The sequence below is a fragment of the Zootoca vivipara genome, chromosome 6, assembly GCF_965207765.1.
Source record: "Zootoca vivipara chromosome 6, rZooViv2.hap1.1, whole genome shotgun sequence".
Lineage (NCBI taxonomy): Eukaryota > Metazoa > Chordata > Lepidosauria > Squamata > Lacertidae > Zootoca > Zootoca vivipara.
The window spans coordinates 48,317,092-48,335,442 of NC_142589.1; the positions used below are offsets into that span (position 1 = coordinate 48,317,092).

General features: G+C 44.4%; 1 protein-coding gene across 1 annotated transcript in view; it reads left to right on the forward strand.

The window, feature by feature from the left end:
• Nucleotides 1–18,351, forward strand: part of GNAO1 (G protein subunit alpha o1) — a 157,961-nt gene that overhangs the window by 1,710 nt on the left and 137,900 nt on the right. Inside the window, exon 2 of the mRNA XM_035117115.3 lies at nucleotides 273–315. Within this exon, the coding sequence (XP_034973006.1) occupies nucleotides 273–315 (43 nt within the window). The remainder of the gene's footprint in view (nucleotides 1–272; nucleotides 316–18,351) is intronic.

The following is an 18,351-nucleotide window of genomic DNA, read 5'->3' on the forward strand; positions in this document are numbered from 1 at the left end:
AACCTTCGATAGCCACCCACCCACCCAACAGGTATGATTCTGTGCCACCTCCCTGTTATTCTGCATTGAAAACTACCCTACCATTATCCCTTTTGCACGGAAACCTCAATGGCACAAACATGATCTCTCCTCTTTGCCCCCCCCCCGGGGGGCTGTGGCAACCATTAGTGCAGCTGCTCCTTCCTATGTAATCTCCTTGATCTCCTTATATTATCACCCTCGGCAGATCTTGCCTTTATCGGGGTTTTATTTTTGGCTTTTTGTCCTAACAGGGGCTGGGGAATCCGGGAAAAGCACCATCGTGAAGCAGATGAAGTAAGTCCCCCTTTGAGGATTTTACATCATCACAGCAGTCTTATTTAGCCTGTGTATGTGTTGTGCCTATCCCAGTGATTTTACCATGTTGCCATTCAAAAGAGAAACCCAGGCACACACACCCCAATTTCTTGTTGTGGGAATTGGCAAGGGGGTGGGTGGGCTCGGGTGGGGGAAAAGAGAGACCGACGGGGAGGGGAAAGGCGAACAGGTCTTTTTTGGTTGTATGAATGGGCGTCCGCCATGTTTGAAGTGGGAAGCTCTGCTTGGGGATTGCTCCTTGCTGGCTGCCTTGGAGGGGCCCTCTTGCGGGGAGGCCAACATCTGGAGCAGGGATTGAGAAGGCTGGGAAGGCGGGTGGGCAAGAGGGTGGGTGGGCATCCAGCCCCACCCCGCCCCGCCCCGCCCTCTCTCTTTTTTATGCTAACCAGGGAAGCTCCAGGTGTCCGCTGTTCTATAGCTTTGGTGCTGAAGTGTGGTTGCTCTGCTTCTCTCCCTCCTTCGCCACCCCAAAGAAAGGAGGAGGGAGCAGGGAGGGGCCGGTAGGGTCCTGGGAAGGATGTGCATGGCCGAGATCGTCCAACCAGGCGCAGCCATTAAACATCATACTGTCAATGAAGCTTAATGTCGGGATCTTATCTCCTTCCCTGAGCTCCCTCCTGAGCTCCTCCCTCATTTGATCTCCGGACATGGGCTGCTTAGGCAGGATCGCCTATCTCTGCTTCATTTCTCTCTTTCTAGCGGGTGGTGGAAATCTGCTCATAAGGCAGATTTAAAGCAAGCCTCGCAGACGCTTATCATCCTCTCCCCCCTCCCCTCTTCTCCTTTCTAGATTTGAGCCTCTAACCCCCACCCCGTTTAATTAATTATGGCTTGGAACTGCAAATTAAGCTGGAATATGGGAGGAAATAAATCAGCAGCCAGCTAACGAAGGATGCAGCTCCCTCCTCACTTTTTTTTAGACACGACACCCAAACCCTGCTTAATTTCGTTCCCAACACCTTAACGGGCCCCACAGGAGCTATTCCGGTCAACTTCCTTCTCTGCTAAAGATCTATGATGTTGATTTGAAAATCCCATGAAGTGTGTGTGTCTCTCTGTGTGTGTGCGCGCGCGCGCGCCAGGAAGAAAGGCTGTGTTTGGGCAGCTGGCTGGGCACAGGTGTTCTGTGGCCCCATCGCGCACCCAGGCCGAGCGAGTGAGGGTGCCCGTGCAACAAACAAGTCGCTGCATCTAGTTGCATCTTGCTTCGGGAGGTGGACGAATGATGTTCCTTTGGGAAGGAGGACATCGGTCGGGAGTGAGGAGTATGGACGATGGGATAGAGTGTTCCCATTTTAGAGAACGAAAAGAAGCCAAGCGGTGGTCGTGGGGAAGGAATCCCAGCATTGCATTGCAATGCAATGCTTTGGGTTCCCACTTGCTGTTTGCAAGGCGTTTGCCTTGCAAGAAAAGGAGAGCGAGGTTTGCTGTTGCTGACTGCAAGAGCCTTCCCCGCCCTTTAGGCGGCTTGCGTGTTGCTAAGCAAGAGAGAGGGAGAAAAGCACACTCCTTTGCAAAGCTGCGCGCTTCCTCTCTCTCTTCCTCTCTCTCTTACACACACACCCCTACAGCGACCACTGTGTTTTCCCCCACCCCTTGGCTCTATTATCCGCTCGCTTGTGCCTGGGGTGGCAGGTAAAGGTTTCAGGCTGTGCAAGTGGTGGACAGCGCCCAGAAGAGACTCGAATAGGCTCTTGGGAGATCGGCAAGACTCGGCTTGTCTCGGCTATTGTCGGGCGCAGCGCTTCTCTTGTCTTCGAAAGCGTTCGGTTGAAAGAAAAAAAAATGCGTCGGCAAGGTTCGGCCCAGTTCGGATACTGGATTACCATGATTTGAACACATGTATAATTTGCCTTTAGCTGTGATTCATCTGACTGGAATTGCAGTCCGGCCCTCCTTCTGACTAGAAATATTTGCTCCAGAAGACCCTGGCCTAGAGGATAAAGCTGTTTATACATGCTGCCCTTAGTGCTGGGGAAGGAATTTAAAACCCTGACAATTTGAATGTTGCCATTATGAACAGTTTTTACAATGCCTTTCCTTCCTTATGCATGCAACTGGGAGGAAGCCGCCTTGACTTAAAGGCATCTTACATCTGTGCAATGGCTTGTGCTCCACAACACAAATAATTCATAGTTCAAATACATTATTCTATATCTGTTTATCCTCACAACGTCCCCGTGAGGTGGATCACTTTTATCTTCATTTTGTAGACAGAGGCCTGAGAGATGCCTAGTGGGTGAGCTCATGTCTGGTCGGGGACTTGTGTGTGTGTGGTAGAATCCAGATCAGATCCTGGCCTTCTCTGTCTCATGGGATTAATGAGGGTGGGTAGATGTCTTTAAACTTCCAGTGTTTTAGGGAAACAGCCAGACATCAGCAGTGGCTGTGCTAATAAGGAATTGCTAAGCATGGGCAGAGGCCATCAGCTCCAGCCAACATGGCCAATGGTCTGGGATTATGGGAGTTTCAATCCAGCAATACATGGAGAGCCACATATTGTAAGGTTTGTGTGGTGTGAAACAGGTGAGTTGGATGCAGCAGACAAAGGCAGCTGAACTGTGGAATCAATGAGACAAATTACTCACAATTTAAGCCAGCCTCCCAGATGCTTGAGCCCTCCAGATGGTTTGAATCATAGAATCGTAGGGTTTGGAAGGGACCACGAGGGTCCTCTAGTCCCCCCACCCCCCTGCAATGCAGGAATCCTTTGCCCAACATTGGGCTCAAACCCACAACCCTGAGATTAAGAGTCTCATGCTCTGAGCTATCCTAGCCTGAGGACTTTGTGGGTTGTACTGAAATAAAATTTAAAAGTAAAAGTCGGTATTGCACATAGTTGTAGTGGTGGCCACCGACATGGGTGACTTTAAAGGAGGATTAGACAAATTCATGGAGGAGAAGGTTCTCAGTGGAGGCAGAACACACAATGGTTGTGTTCTGCCTCTCCACTGTTGGAGGTGGTATACTTCTGAATACCAGATGCTAGGGATCACTGCTGCTGGCCAGTGTGAGAGCAGAGTGCTGGACTAGATGGGCCTTTTGCCTGATCCACCAGGCTCTTATGTTCTAAAAAAAGAAAAGAAAGAAATCTGGGATTATCATGCATTTATTTATTGGTATCTGATCTTCTCACATTCCACCCCAGCCTTCAAAAACCTGGTGCCCTCCAGATGCAGCTCTCAGCAGCCCTGCTGGCTGGGTCAGATAAGAATTGCAGTCCAAACATCTGGAGGGCACAAGTTTGGGGATGGCTGACTTTGATCATTAAGGAGCTTCTTCCACTGATTTCAGTGGAACTGATTTAGCCCGCCTGCCAAGTGTGTGGTCTGCTACTGAGCTACAGACCTTCTTTTTTTGTTTCTATACATCCACTTTCTTTAAAATAAAAAGAAGGAAGAGGCACTGCATAGTCTGTATGCCATTGCCATTGTTATTATGAGGTATAAAAAGCAACTTTTATTATTATTAACATTTTTATATTGCTTTTCATTTATGAAAGAGTTCACGCCATAATAAAGCACAACAGAATCCAGTACACATGGATAATCGGTAAAATACCGCAGTAACCAAGAACATGTCCTGAGCTGTACAAGGCAGCTTCCTAAATTTATTCCTGGTGGAAGATTTGGAATCTTGCTTGTTTTTGTCAGTTGTTATTTTGGGCCCCCACCTGGTCCCACGGACCTGTTGATTATTTGGAGTTGATGTTTTGAAGGGAAGGCATTTGCATTTATTCTCCTTATTATATGGATTGGCCTGTAACTTAATTCAAACAGTGGGAGTGGAGAGGGGATAGGAAACCTTTCAGCTGAATTCCAGGGAGATGATTTCTCTCTCTCTCTCTCTCTCTCTCTCTCTCTCTCTCTCTCTCTCTCTCTCTCTCACACACACACACACACACACACACACACACACACACATATATTGCTGGTAGAAATGCACAGATTGCATCTAATAGACATAATTTGTTATATAAGGCAAAATCAGCTTACCAGGAATTGGTTGCAGAACAGGAATGGATTAACCAATTTGACAGTGTCACCTTCCATGTGGTTAGGTATCTTTCTGTAGGATTCTTGCTGCCAAGATGGGGAATAGATAGTTGGAAGTTCTAGTTCTAGAATTTAGTCTGTGATACCTACTTTCTGCAAAAAGTAGACAAAGCAGTTAACCTGTATCACTTCACTGTGCAGGTCTGTAAGAGGGGGCTCACGTTGCCCCTCCACACCACATTCATTGCCTCTATGTTAGAAACTAACTTCTAGCTTCATTTTCTCCCTGACACGGGTTGCTGGTTTTGTTTTGTTTTTAAATGGAGTAGTGTTCAATTACATAAGCCCCACCTGCTAGCTGAAGTGGTACTGGCCACAAACAGGCAACATCATCTGTTGTGTGGCCTAGTTCACACCTTGTGGGGTTGTAGCCAACTAAGTTTGACTTTGACTTAGTTTGACTTAGTTGTAGCCAACTAAGTTTGACTTTGATAGAACACAGAACTTAAGAAACATGGCTAACTTCGGTCCATTAATTTTTGGATCTTTCTTTCTGTTCAGCATACCTCAATATGTATCTAGATCTAGATCAGCCTTCCCTAACCTGGTGCCCACAAGATGTTTTGAACTCCAACTCTTAGTAGTTCCAGGCAGCCAGTTTAAGGATGATGGGTGCTGTAGTCCAGATCACCTTCCTTGTTGTGAAAGGTTCATCTAGACCAGGGTTTCCCAAACTCGGGTATCTAGCTGTTTTTGGACTACAACTCCTATCATCCCTAGCTAGCAGGAGCATGGTCAGGGATGATGGGAATTGTAGTCCAAAACAGCTGGAAACCCAAGTTTGGGAAACCCTGATCTAGATAAATTCTGCAGCTCCTGACCATATACATTTATATTTCACCTTTCATTCAAGACCCCCATTTCATCCTCCCAATTGGCCATTGAGAGCTGGCCACTCCTTTAACCTGTCCACCACACCAACTCTTAAATAAGTGGATGGTCAAGCAGGGAATATGTTTTGCAGTCTTTAGTGACTCGTTTTGGCTTCTGCCTTTCTCAGTAGCACACAGTTGGGATTTCTCTGTATGCTTGCACGCTCCCTTATATTTTCTCAATGGATTTCATATATCCAGTCAAACAGACTGCTGCAAGCAATAGCAGCGGCAGCTGAGGCTCTGAGGTGGTGTAGCACTGCTACAAATAATACAGCTAGTCTCCTCATTAGTCTGTGCTGTGTTTGCATCAGAAAGTGCATTCCACACAGGCCATTCGCAGAAGCTGAAAATAGGTCTTGGGTGTTATCTGCAAGATTACAAAGGCATGTAAAGTTTTTCTGCATGGATGTTTCCATTCCACCATCAGGATTTGTTTGTGGCATTGCTTGGAGAGGCTGAAGATCTCTGTTCCCTGAGAGAGCTCTGCAAGAGCAAAATACTGCTAAAATCAGAGCAGGAGGGAACATAGAATGATAGGCCCTATCTGCACCGTATACTTAAAGCAGTATCATACCACTTTAAACAGTCATGGTTTACTGCCCCTCTCAAAATAATCCTGGGAAGCTTAATATGTCTAGGGTGCTGAGAGTTGTTAGGAGACCCCTATTCCCCTCACAGAGCTACAAGCCTCAGAGTGGTATAGTAGTCGATTCCTCTTCTCAGGGAACTCTGGGAAATGGAGGTCTGTGAGGGAAATAGGGGTCTCCTACCAGAGTGCCAACTTGAATAAAATGATGTGGGGCCCCAGGTAAGCCACACCCTGCATAGTTGATCACATGATACGTTGCACACACAGCGTGCCCATCAACTGGGGTGGGGAGGCTGGCCCCCTCAAATATTTTATGTGGGGGCAAGGCCCCCTTGGCCCCTAGGAGTTGGCTCCTAACAACACTCACAGACTGCAGTCCCCATGGTTCTTTGCAGGAAGCTATGGTTGTTTAAAATGGTGTGACATTGCTTTAGAGATATAGGGCAGGTGGGACCGTAGAGTTGGACGGGACCTGTAAGCCCATCTAGTCAAACCCCTTGCTCATGCAGGGAACTCAGTACTGCAGTATCGCTGATAGGTGCCCATGTAGCAGCTGCTGAGAAACCTCTAACCAAGGAGAGCAGTCTGTTCCATCATGTTAGTAGGGACTACAGCTCCCATTCATCCTTGCTTGAACAGTCATTGGGCAGGGATGATGGGAATTATAGTCCAAAACATCTGGAGGGTATCAGATTGGTTGAAGGCTAGGCAGCCTAATGGGCTAACTTGGGGTATAAGGCACCTTTCTTTTTTCCATCCTATATCACTTTTAAAGAAGGGACTGGTTTATTCATTTATTTTGCCCTACATGGCAGCTAAATGCTGGTTTAGCTGTTCTACTGCATTTTGAACATTTATATATTCATTCAATTTATATCCCACCCTACATCCCAAGGGTATGCCCCCTTGAGACATGTCTGGATGGCAATTGATTGATTGATTGATAATGAAAATTGACCTCAGGAGAAGGCAGAGCCCGGGGATTGTCTACTAAAACACTATATAAGCCACTTAATCTTTAATGCCCTTTACTTTATGATGCTGCTGAAAACGAATTGTTGATCACATAGCTCTACATTCACATTGAGGTGGGCAAATAAACTGGTGTAAATATACATATATATTTACATGCTTTGGGGGGCAGGCAAAACCCCTGTCGAGGCAGCTGGATAAAAACAGTAATAACCATTAAAACAACGGCCAGCTTTAAAAACAAAGAGTTCAATCACAATGGCTATAATATGTTCTGCCTCTACTGTCGGGGACAATGTGCATAGGAATGCCAGTTTCTGGGGACCACGAGTGAGAAGAGTGCTGCTGGGCTCACAATCTGTTTGCAAGCTTCCCTTGGCAATCTGGTTGGTCACTTTGAGAACAGGACGGTGGACAAGACAGACCTTGGCTTGGTTCAGCAGGGCTGCTCTTATGCAATAGCAAGAGACAACATTAATTCCTCCAGTCCAATAAGCACACCTCAAGAGGAAAATAGACGGGACTTCAGAGCCTTTCGAAAGACTGGTAACACCAGGGCCTGCTGGACCCTGGATGATAAGGCATTTCAGAGACAAGGGATCACTGCAAAGAAAGTCCTCTCTCTCTCTCTCTCTCTCTCTCTCTCTCTCTCTCTCTCTCTCTCTCTCTCTCTCTCTCTCTGCCAAATCTTTTTTTAATGATTTTCATTTTTTTAACAAATTGGTCACTAATTAAAAGAAATTGAAGCAAATTTAACATGAGAAGGCTTTTCTCTAATGCTCTAGCAATCCCCACCCCACCCCCACCTGAACATTGCTTTTCAAAGCCTTGACAAGTGTCAACCGCTGCTCCCAGCCCAGTGTGATTGAGGGGAAATGAGGTGGTGCTGCGGGAGTGGAATGGAGCAGGATTTGCACAAATAAATGGCAAGGATCAGACTTTTCTCAGCTCCTTCAGTGTATCGATCAATTGCATCCAATGGATATTGACAGCGCAAAGTGCACTCTTCCACTATGCTGGAAAGCTGTTCCTAATGGAAGTGTCTTGATATTGCGAATTGGGCTGTTGGAACGGGAAGAGTGTTGAAGAGTGTTGAAGAGTTGTTGTTGTTGATGATGATGATGATAATTAATCTGGTGGAAGGAAAAAAACTGCTTCTGTTGAATATGCTGTCTAAGGCCATCGGAAGAAAAAACTTGTTTCTAGGCCCTCGTTCACGCCATACATCATACTACTTTAAACAGTCAGGGCTGCCCTAAGGAATTCTGGGAACTGCAGTCTGTTAAAGGTGCTGAGAGTTGTTAGACGACTTCTAGTCCCCTTCCATAACTACAATTCCCAGAATAGTTTAAGAACCAACCCCTCTTCTCGGGGAACTTTGGGATTTGTTGCTCTGTGAGAGGCAGGGCCGTCTTAAGCATATCGGGCGCCGTGGTGCAAAGATCGCTTCGGCGCCCCCTGCCCCGTTTCCCACCGCGGCTGTCTGGCAGGCGCAGCCGTGCGGCGCCCCCCTGGCGGCCCAGTGCCCTGGCACCCTGCGCCACCCAGCCTTGCCTTAGAGCCAGCCCTGGTGAGAGGAATAGAGGTCTCTGGTCAAGAGCCTGCACCTTTAGCAAACTAAGGCTCCCAGAATTCTTTGGGGGAAGCCACAGCTGTTTAAAATGGGATTTCCCAAACTTGGGTTTCCAGCTGGTTTTGGACAACTGTTCCCATCATCCCTGACCTCTCTGCTCCTGCTAGCTAGGGATGATGGGAGGTGTAGTCCCAAAACAGCTGGAAACCCAAGTTTGGGAAACCTTGGTTTAAAATGTGCTTTTAATGTATGGTGTGAAAGTGGCCTATGTGTCTTGGGAGGGGGGTGCAAGGAACTGTAGCTCTTCTCAATATGTGGACAGCAGAGGCTGCAAGTGCTTGGTGATGAGGGCAGATCAATCCACTTAAGAATACTATGCCATGGAATCACTGACTGTTTAGAAATACTATGCTACAGACTCATACCTCTCCAAAACGGAGGAATTTCATTACCCAGTGCTTTGTTTTTCTTCTAAAAAATGTTTAGGGGTATTCTCATTTTGACTCAAGAAAATCACCATTTTATAGTTCAAATTGGGAAAAATAAATACAGTAAATGGAAAAAGTACAAAGGTTCACAAAATGTTTAGGGGTATGTGTACTCCTGCATACCCCCAGAAAAAAGTACTGGTGTTACCTGAAAACATGACAGAAGAGACTCTAAAATGTTTCTTTTTAAAAAGTAACGAGAGGGAGTTGATGGGTAGTTACCTCTGTTCTTAAATCTCATATTGGAATGTCCAGCTTGATAGTGTGGAAGTATTTGTAATGCTTTTTAACATTGCTATTGTAAGGATATATTGTATTGTAGATTGATTTTAATTCATTTGAAATGTAAGCGGTCCTTGGAAGATTTTGTTTTGAAAGGCAACAACTCAAATAAATAAAGATATCAGAGTTAATAGGCTGGGGAAATGGGCATTTTGATGGTCCAGGTATATCTTGAGTTTGCGGCAAGGACCCCACTATCCAGCCAAGGTCATCATCGTGATGCTGCAACCCAGCACGAGATGCAACTAGAAATGGAGGAGAATTTCAATACAGTTTGCAACTGTAGGTAAACTTATCTGAGATCAGAGTTCTTTCTAAATATGTATTCATGGCTTGGGGAGGTCGTGTGTGCCTTAGGAAGACTTGGAGTGCAATTGTGTTTATTTTTTGCTTTCCACACTTGCAACTTCATACACCATGGCTAGCCAGCTTTAAAACATTTTCCTCTGAATGTTGCAGTCCTATGCACATGTCCCTGGGGTTAAGTCCCTTTATGTTCAGTTGGGGCAGCTTCTAAATAGATATTAATAGTTGGCAAACTATTATGCAATCATAGAGCTGCATGTTCTTCTGCTGTGGCGCTGAAACCACCACATGCCCCTCCCAGTCATATTGGCCTGGTGCATCGTTGATACCAATTATATGCTAGGCAAAGGCTGCCCTGTCCTCTCATTCCTTTAACGCAGGCTTCCCCAAACTAAGGCCCATGGGCCGGATGCGGCCTGTGAGGCTCTTTTATGTGCCCCCCCCGCAACCCCTGCCACCCGCTGCCGCCGCCCACCCTTTACAGCGCAGTGCGGGTGCCCACTTCCGGGTCGCCGGAGCGTCAGAAATAGCTTGTGCGCATGCACATGCACACAAGCTATTTCTGGTGTTCCGGCGACCTGGAAGTGTGCCAGAAATCGTGTGTGCGCATGCGTATGGGCACACGCTCCTGTGCGCTTCAGCCCGCAGCGCGATCGGGGCCGGCGGCACCGGCCCTTGACGAGGTAAGTTTGGGGACCCCTGGTTTAACGATATCTTAAGTCAATGTGTTTTCTTCTAACAAGTTGCTTTTTGTTGCGCTTTTAATCTGCTGCTTCTGTTTTTGTAGTTTTTAATGGAGGTATTTGATTATGTATTTTATTGCATAATAAAATGTATTTGTTAGCAGTGCTGAGGCTTCTTTAAGTGAAAAGGCAGCGTATACTGTTAAATATATAATATATAATATATTCCTTAGAACCGTTTGAAACTGTTTAAGAAACTTGGATTGCAAAAAAGGGGGCCAGATGTCTCTTATTTGGCAGGGGGCCCCCATGTTTCTGGAAAGCTTTTGCAAATGATGTGAGTCATGCACCAAAATATGCAGATTTCATATAATCTCCCACTCATGATATTCTTTTAGGCATGGTCCTTTGGGCTGAAAGGTTTTCCTGCTTACATTTTGAATCTTCTCATAGGTCACCAGAGATGGAACAGGGAGTATTTCCTACCTTTTTTTTGTTAGTATTTGTTTTCTGGCCTTACTAGAAAGAGGGAGGCAGGGATCAAGCAAGCAACAGTTAGCCTTTCTTTATAATAACTATTTTTTACTTAATCATTTTGCATTTATTTTTTTGAATTCAGCAATTGGGAGGGGAAATAGTGGGTGGTTTGTGTATGTGTTGCAAACTCTGCTGGTTGGGGCAGGGCAGGTAGATCTGAGCCACATTCAATTTCAGTGTATTTCCAGAAAAGGTGTGTGGATCTGCTTCTAACAAGCCTCTTCCCTATCTTAAATTCAGAAGATCTTTAATACAGGAGAATGGAGGACAATCCTATCACTATTATTTCTAGCTTGCTTTTTCATGAATTTGTTGGTGGATATCTATATGAAAAGTTCAGATTCTATGCCTGCCTGGATATGATGACTCCACACCCCTGAACCTGGAAGATATTCTCCCTAATCTCCGGAATAAGAGAAACTGATTATGAGTAACAAAATAAAAAATTCCTTCCAGTAGCACCTTAGAGACCAACTAAGTTTGTAATTGGTATGAGCTTTCGTGTGCATGCACATACCAATGCAATCACGGCAACACCATATATGCTCATACCAATGACAAACTTAGTTGGTCTCTAAGGTGCTACTGGAAGGAATTTTTTATTTTGTTTCGACTATGTCAGGCCAACATTGCTACCTACCTGTAACTAATTATGAGTAGTCCGGTATGATAGAATATGCACATGAGCAGAGATTATTACTTCAGGACTGAGCAATGTATTGCAAATCTGTTCTGTGCTCTGCTGTGCCCTGGCTTAAATAAAACCACTTTCTTTCTTTTGTCTATTGCTTAGAATACTTTGTTCTTTTAATTCCAAGGAAAAAGTGTTTTGGATAATGAAAGCTAAATTGATTTTTTGAAGAGAACTGCATGCAACTGGAAGAAAGTTTCCCTCACATTTTGAAAGTTTTTTGTGTGTTTTTAGTTTGTGGTCAACATGTGTAAGTGTAAACAACACACAAATTCAAAAACTTAGGTCATGAGGTATGGCTGAATTTCTGCACAAAAGGCTTGGGCTCAATCTTGTCTGAAAATGATTCTTGGGCTCTTACATGGAAGCACTTTCCCTGTCCACAGAGGTGGAAAGAATAATGAATGTTGCTGTTGTTGTTTTACTGAGAAGGCAATGGCACTCTGTACATGTGTAATGGGACACTTTCCTCAATATGTGCTGTATAAGTCTTATTGTTTGTGAAAACAGCAAAGTTAAAAATGGCAGCCCTAACAGGTTCCAGTTGCCACCACATAGAATTCTGGGTCTTCTGAAGCTTAGTGCAACTGACTTAGTCTGCGAATCAGCTGATTGCAATGGGGTTTGCAATGCCTGGTACATGGGATTAGCTGATCCACAGGTCCCAAAAACCCTATTTTGGGTCAGCCACATCCTTATCTGCCCCACATCTGAGGCCCAATATGACATCAGGTGTGGGGCAAGTGGTTATGGTGTGGCTGAAATTGCAAGCCAAATGTCCTGCAGTCCAGACAGGCTCCTTCTCTTATAGATAATACCCTGCACACCACTTTGATGTACACCCTGTGCAGTGGTCTGTAAATTTGTTTGATAAGTAAAAAAAAAAAAAGGTAAAGGACCCGTGACAGTTAAGTACAGTCGCGAACGACTCTGGGGTTGCGGCGCTCATCTCACTTTACTGGCTGAGGGAGCCGACGTTTGTCCGCAGACAGTTTTTCCAGGTCATGTGGCCAGCATGACTAAGCTGCTTCTGGCGAAACCAGAGCAGCGCATGGAAACGCCATTTACCTTCCCGCCAGAGTGGTACCTATTTATCTGCTTGCACTTTGATGTGCTTTCGAACTGCTAGGTTGGCAGGAGCTGGGACTGAGCAACGGGAGCTTACCCCATCACAGGGATTCGAACCGCCGACCTTCTGATTGGCATGCCCTAGGTTCAGGGGTTTAGACCACAGCACCACCTTGAGCTAGGTAGATCAATGGTAACACAGCTTCCTATGATCCCATGTAATTGGCAGAGGACAGGTTACAATGCTTACCCCTCTGTTAAGATATATGAATCCACACTGATAAATATGTTGAGCAATGTTTGTGCATCAGGATCTGTGCAAAACCTCTGGGCAGAGGAAGCTGCAGCAGTGGAAGGTGAATGTTCCACAAAGTCATCTTGCATTTTATTGCTGCCGTGTCCTGATTGATTACTGGACCTGACTTGAGAAATCCTTCTTCTCTAATGAGAATCTTTGGCTTAACAAAGCAGAAGCCTTCTGGGTGCATATCCTTGTTTCCCCGTACTTTAGCTAGGGGGTGAATTTATAGCCTCCTGTTTTACAGCTCAGCAGAAATACCCAAAGTGCTGTATCAACTTGGTGATTTTCAAGGTGGTTGCTGCATGGCCAGTTTTTAAATGGGAATCCTGATTCTGCTAAGTGTCTGCATTTATAATGTATTCGGATTGAAATGGGAAGTCAAGTTGATGGTCCTTGAAACTGTCTTCTGCCTGGGGAATGCACATTTCAGAAAGGAGGGCATGTCACCCGTTGCCTTCATTTTAAACCAGAGGGTGTTAGACTTTCTGCCTTGGGGAGGGGTACCATTTCCACTGTAGTTCACCTGCTGTGGGGGAACCTCTTTGGCTGAATTAACAAAGCAGTTTATTTCATTTCACTCAAATTCCCTTGGCTGCTAATTTTAAATAATGATATCTGAGCTTTTACACAATGTAACATCCACTTCTGGAAATTTAGCAGAATATAGCATATGTGTGGTCTGGAAAATCACTGGAGTCAAGTGACAGAATTTGGAGCAGGATACTGGCATATGGTTCTTTCCTGCTGTTTTCATGGGGGAAAACACACATATGCGGATAGGGTGACGCAGGAGTGATAAACATGCCACAGGCCCGTGTGAATGAAATTCAGCATAACAGGTTGATATAGTATTCAAACAGCCACAGTTCCACACCAAAACAGGTACTGCAGTGTGAAAGGAACGTTAGAAAGTGGGACACAAACACTAGCCTTATAACCAGGAAAATGAACAAAATATTTCCCAGATCTGAATACATGGCATTGTGAAAACCATGCTTTTGAGAGTTGTGAACAGCAAGTGTTGAAGAGGCAGCAAATCAGAATTACAGAGCATTTAATGAGGCTAAGGAGAGGCCAAGGGGGGACATTTGCCTGGATGTGAAGAGCGATAAGGGGAAATCCACACCTTTCTTCACTTCCTCCGTAGGTGAGGACAGCAGAGTTACTCGTGTGTGTGTGCTTGGTTACCTTGCAGGCGAGAGAAAGAGAACAGCACAAAGCGTTTCCTTAGTTACCCAGGAGGCACGTCACCCTCTCATTGATATTTATCAGATAGAGTTCATTAGATGCAAGAACAAATGACTTGCTGTACAGGGATTAGCTGGAAGATCCAGACATCCTTTTATACCTTACCCAAGCAGCCATGGACATATTGTTTATTGTTTGGGGGGCAGGAGTGGGTTTTGATCCACTGAACAGGGAGGCGATTGGCCAGGTTTTCACGAAGGATAGGAAAGTTGCCGTGCTGAATCAGTCCATCTGGCATGGCACCTAGTTCCTCTGCAGCTGAGAACCAGAAGCTTTCAGGAAATTTACAAGCGTTGGTTGTAGAGTGCCCTCTTCTGCACCACCCCATTGATCCATAAAATGAAAGCAATAATCAATGTACTGTACTATAAAATTAATAAGACAGTATTGTGGATGATTAAAAAATAAAATTATTATTTTTTTCTTACCTGCACTGACGAAAGCCATTGTTTGGATGGGGGGCTTTTATCCATTTCTGCAGCCACACAATCAATCAATCAGTAGCTGAACTGGGTTCCACACAGTCACAAAAACAAATTAACCGAAAAAGCCTCAAAAACAAAAATGCAAAATAAATAGCAAAACCAAAAGCGCCAAACTTAATCTATTCTGGAAGTCCATTTGACTTCTGAAATGTTCAAAAACCAAGGCGCAGCTTCTGATTGGTGCAGGTGCCCCAGAAACAATAGCCAACAACCGCATTGGACGTTCAGCTTCCAAAAAATGTTCAAAAACGGGAACAATTACTTCCGGGTTTTCAGCGTTTGAGAACCAAGACATTTGAGAACCAAGGTACCACTGTATTCGTTAGTTATTTTATTTCAGCTGTTTATTTATATATGGTGTAATCACCGAAAGTTTCCAAATGGTGTTTTTAAAAATTGCAAAAGGCATATGGTGGATAAAATGAATCGCAAAAATGACAAGCATCCTCAAAATGCCTGCTGGAATAAATAGGCTCCCTCCCTGTTGAACTACAGGCGCTTGATAAAACCCTGTCTGATCTCAGCCAGGAGGGCATTCCACAGAATCCGCTGCCACATGGGTATCTTCTGTGGTCTGCAGCGGTTCCAAAATGGTGTTGCCGTGATTGTGGAAATCACAGCAACATGTTCACATACAACATTTTTTTAAAAAAAATCTTGATCCCCTACCTGTGGTAATCAGTAGCGATCAGATAGGATAAAGCCAATGGCTTGCATGTGTGAATCTGGCCCCAGGAGTTACTATCACAGTTTCAGAAGACAGGAAGGAAAAGATATTAATCTGATAGGAAAGACCCACTGAATAATTAATGCATGGTACCATTCAAGTACAAAAATACCCTCCTCCTCAGCCTCTTGGGCTTTATCAGATGCAAGAGCTGACAGCATTCTTTATTATGATGACTTGTCTGAAATGGATCAGGATCATTGTAACAGAGTCAAGATAAGAAAGGTGAATTCTTAAACGTTCACCCTGAAAACAACTGTGGGTTATATTTGGCTAAGTCATACTCAAAGGAGCCATTGAATAACTTAGCACAATTGAGTTCAGTAGGTCTACTCTTGAGTATGGCTAAGCTGGATAAGTTCATTGTGGGCCCAGGAACTTGAAATGATTTTCCTTATTAAGGTTGGTATTGGGATCTCTGAAGATCTGATGAGTGAGATCAAATGGACATCTCACCTGGACCATTATTCAAAACTGTTCTCTCAAGCAAAAATTTGTTAATTATTTCCTCCTGAGTTTTGATTTTGTGTGTTTTGCAATTCTTCAGCATTTTAGTATTCCTTTCTCAATAAACAGCTTTTAGTGTGCAGTTTTGAATAATGTAATGTGCAAGCATTTTTTCCTGATATAATGGATTTCTATAAATTTTCACCAATATAGTTGTTTTTATGCAGACTTTCCCCTAATATATGCATTTATGCAAATATTCTTTGGTTGGAAAACTGTATAGCAAATTTTAAAGCATGGCTGTGTTTCTGTTTTTACACGGTTTTGAAAAGTGTGATAGATTTGCCTTGAAATGCGAACCGAATTGAATTTCTCTATCCTTAGTCTGTAGTAGAGTCACATTTTTCTGTAGAAGGTAACTAGTCCTTCACATTTTGTTGCAAGGGAGGTTTTTGTTACAAAGGAAGGAAAAAACCTTCCCAAGCATCAGTCTTCAAGCCTCATGGAGCAATCGCTGGTGTGGTTGAGTTGCTTGGTGGTTTTCTAAATGTAGAAGATGCTCAAGAAATCTTAATGTCTGCAGCTGGTGCTCGCTAGAAACATCTGAATGATGCATGGATGAACGGAGAAGGAAGGAAGGGAAAAGCCTGGGAGGAAAATCACTTATGGAGATATGGAAGAAAATTCAATTAAACAGAAGGCGCAGAAAAATCCAAGGCAGCAATGACTCCCTGCCCAAGGCTACCAGTGACTGTGGAAAGAACGGAGAGCAGCCACAAGTCTTGTGAGAAAACAACAAGGGGTAGAGCCAGGGAAGAAAGGAAGGAAAGATGTTTCTGGAAGAAGAAGAAGAAAGGCAGTGGAATTCAATGCACACAAATGATGATGGGACTGTAACCACTGAGGCATGCAATAAAATGTTCCATCACCATAATCCCAAACAGGAGTGCTTCTTTTCAGGTTTTCAGCCAGTCAGCCATGCCTTCCTCCACGATACTGTAAACTGTAGGGGGCTGAAGCAGGACTTTACAAACACATACTAGGGGTGGAGGAGAAATTCAATTTAGTTCTCATTTAAAAGTGAACCTACCCAGCTTGGACATTCAAGAGGAGGAAAATATTCAAACTGAAACAGCCATCCTTTGACATTCACATTCCTCTGAAATTTGTGGTGCCGTGTAACCTTTACAAAAATGCATATATTCATTTTTTTAAAAAACCCACCAAACCACACATACAAAATGCATTATATTACAGGAAATTGCTTTGCAAAAAATGTGGCAGAATAGGCAAAACTGCACACAAAAATGCATATATTGGGAGAAATTCGCATCAATACCAAATGAATTTTCATAAGGACTTGTAAGAAAAAAATCTGCAAACTCATATGCAAATGTGGGGAACTGAACTTAAGACTGGGGGGAAACTGAAGTAGACAGATTTGCCCCCCACCCCTCCTTCTATATTTCTTTTTCAGCTGACACTTAACATTCCATGGCAACTGTGTCTGTTCTGTCCTCACTGGATTAGCGATAGAGAGCCCATCCTATATAGTTCACCTCTAGCTCAGGGATGATGGCAACTCAAGCAAGATAGTGAGGAGTGATACTGATAGATAAAAAGCGACAATGCAGGACAGCTATTGATATATATCTCAATTAGATAATAAAGCACTGGCTTCTTTAATTTTGCTTTAAATTACCCATGCCACTTTGCAGTTCCGTCTGATAGCAATGAGCAAGTGACTCCTTTGTGTGCTGAAGCAGACTTGGTACCCAACTGTGGCTGGCACGGAGGTTCTCTATGTGGTAGGACGATGTGACATGTGCTGCCTCTCAGCAGAAAAGGAAGATCACACTCTGCTATATATATTGGGGTGGTGCCCGGTTTGTTTTTCAGATGGAGAAGAATCAACTCCTTCAGTCTTGGTAGATAAATGAAGGATGAGTTTCTGTGTTGGATCTGCTCATAAAGAATGTTTTGTTTGCCTTGCTGCCTCTTCCGAGTCCAATGAGTCCTTGCTCTTTAACATTTTACTGTTTCACTTTTAAAACGAAGAGAGTCAAAGGGTGACCATTACTCCCTTTCCCACTCCTCTGTCTAAATTTGAGGTCAAGAGAGAGCGTAATTTAGGAGGAGCGTATTTACCTAGTTTTCAGACCCCATTCTTCAGCAGAGTCCTGCTGGATCAGGCCAGTGGCTCGCCTAGTCCAGCATCCTGTTCTCACAGTGGCCAACCAGATGCCCGTGGGAAGCTCGCAAGCAAGACCAGAGTACAACAGCACTCTTCCCAACGGTGATTTCCAGCTATCGGCATGGAGAGTCCTCCAGCCTCTGAACCTGGAGGTAGCATGTAGACATCCTGCCAGATAGCCATTGATAGCTTCATCCTCCATGAATTCTTCTAATCCTTTTCTAAAGCCATCCCAAGTTGTTGGCCATCCCAACCATGTGCTGTGTTAACTATTGTCTGCCCTGAATTGTTTCCAGCTTCAGGGGATGCTCCCACTGCAATCTAGTATTATGACAGAGGGCCAAAAGCTTCCCCATCCACTTTCTCCACACCCATGTGTTTTATTTAAATCTGTAAGTCGCCTTGAGTCCTGTCAGGCAAAAAAGTGGGATATAAATTAACACATAAAATCTATTTCAAGGTAATTCACTGAT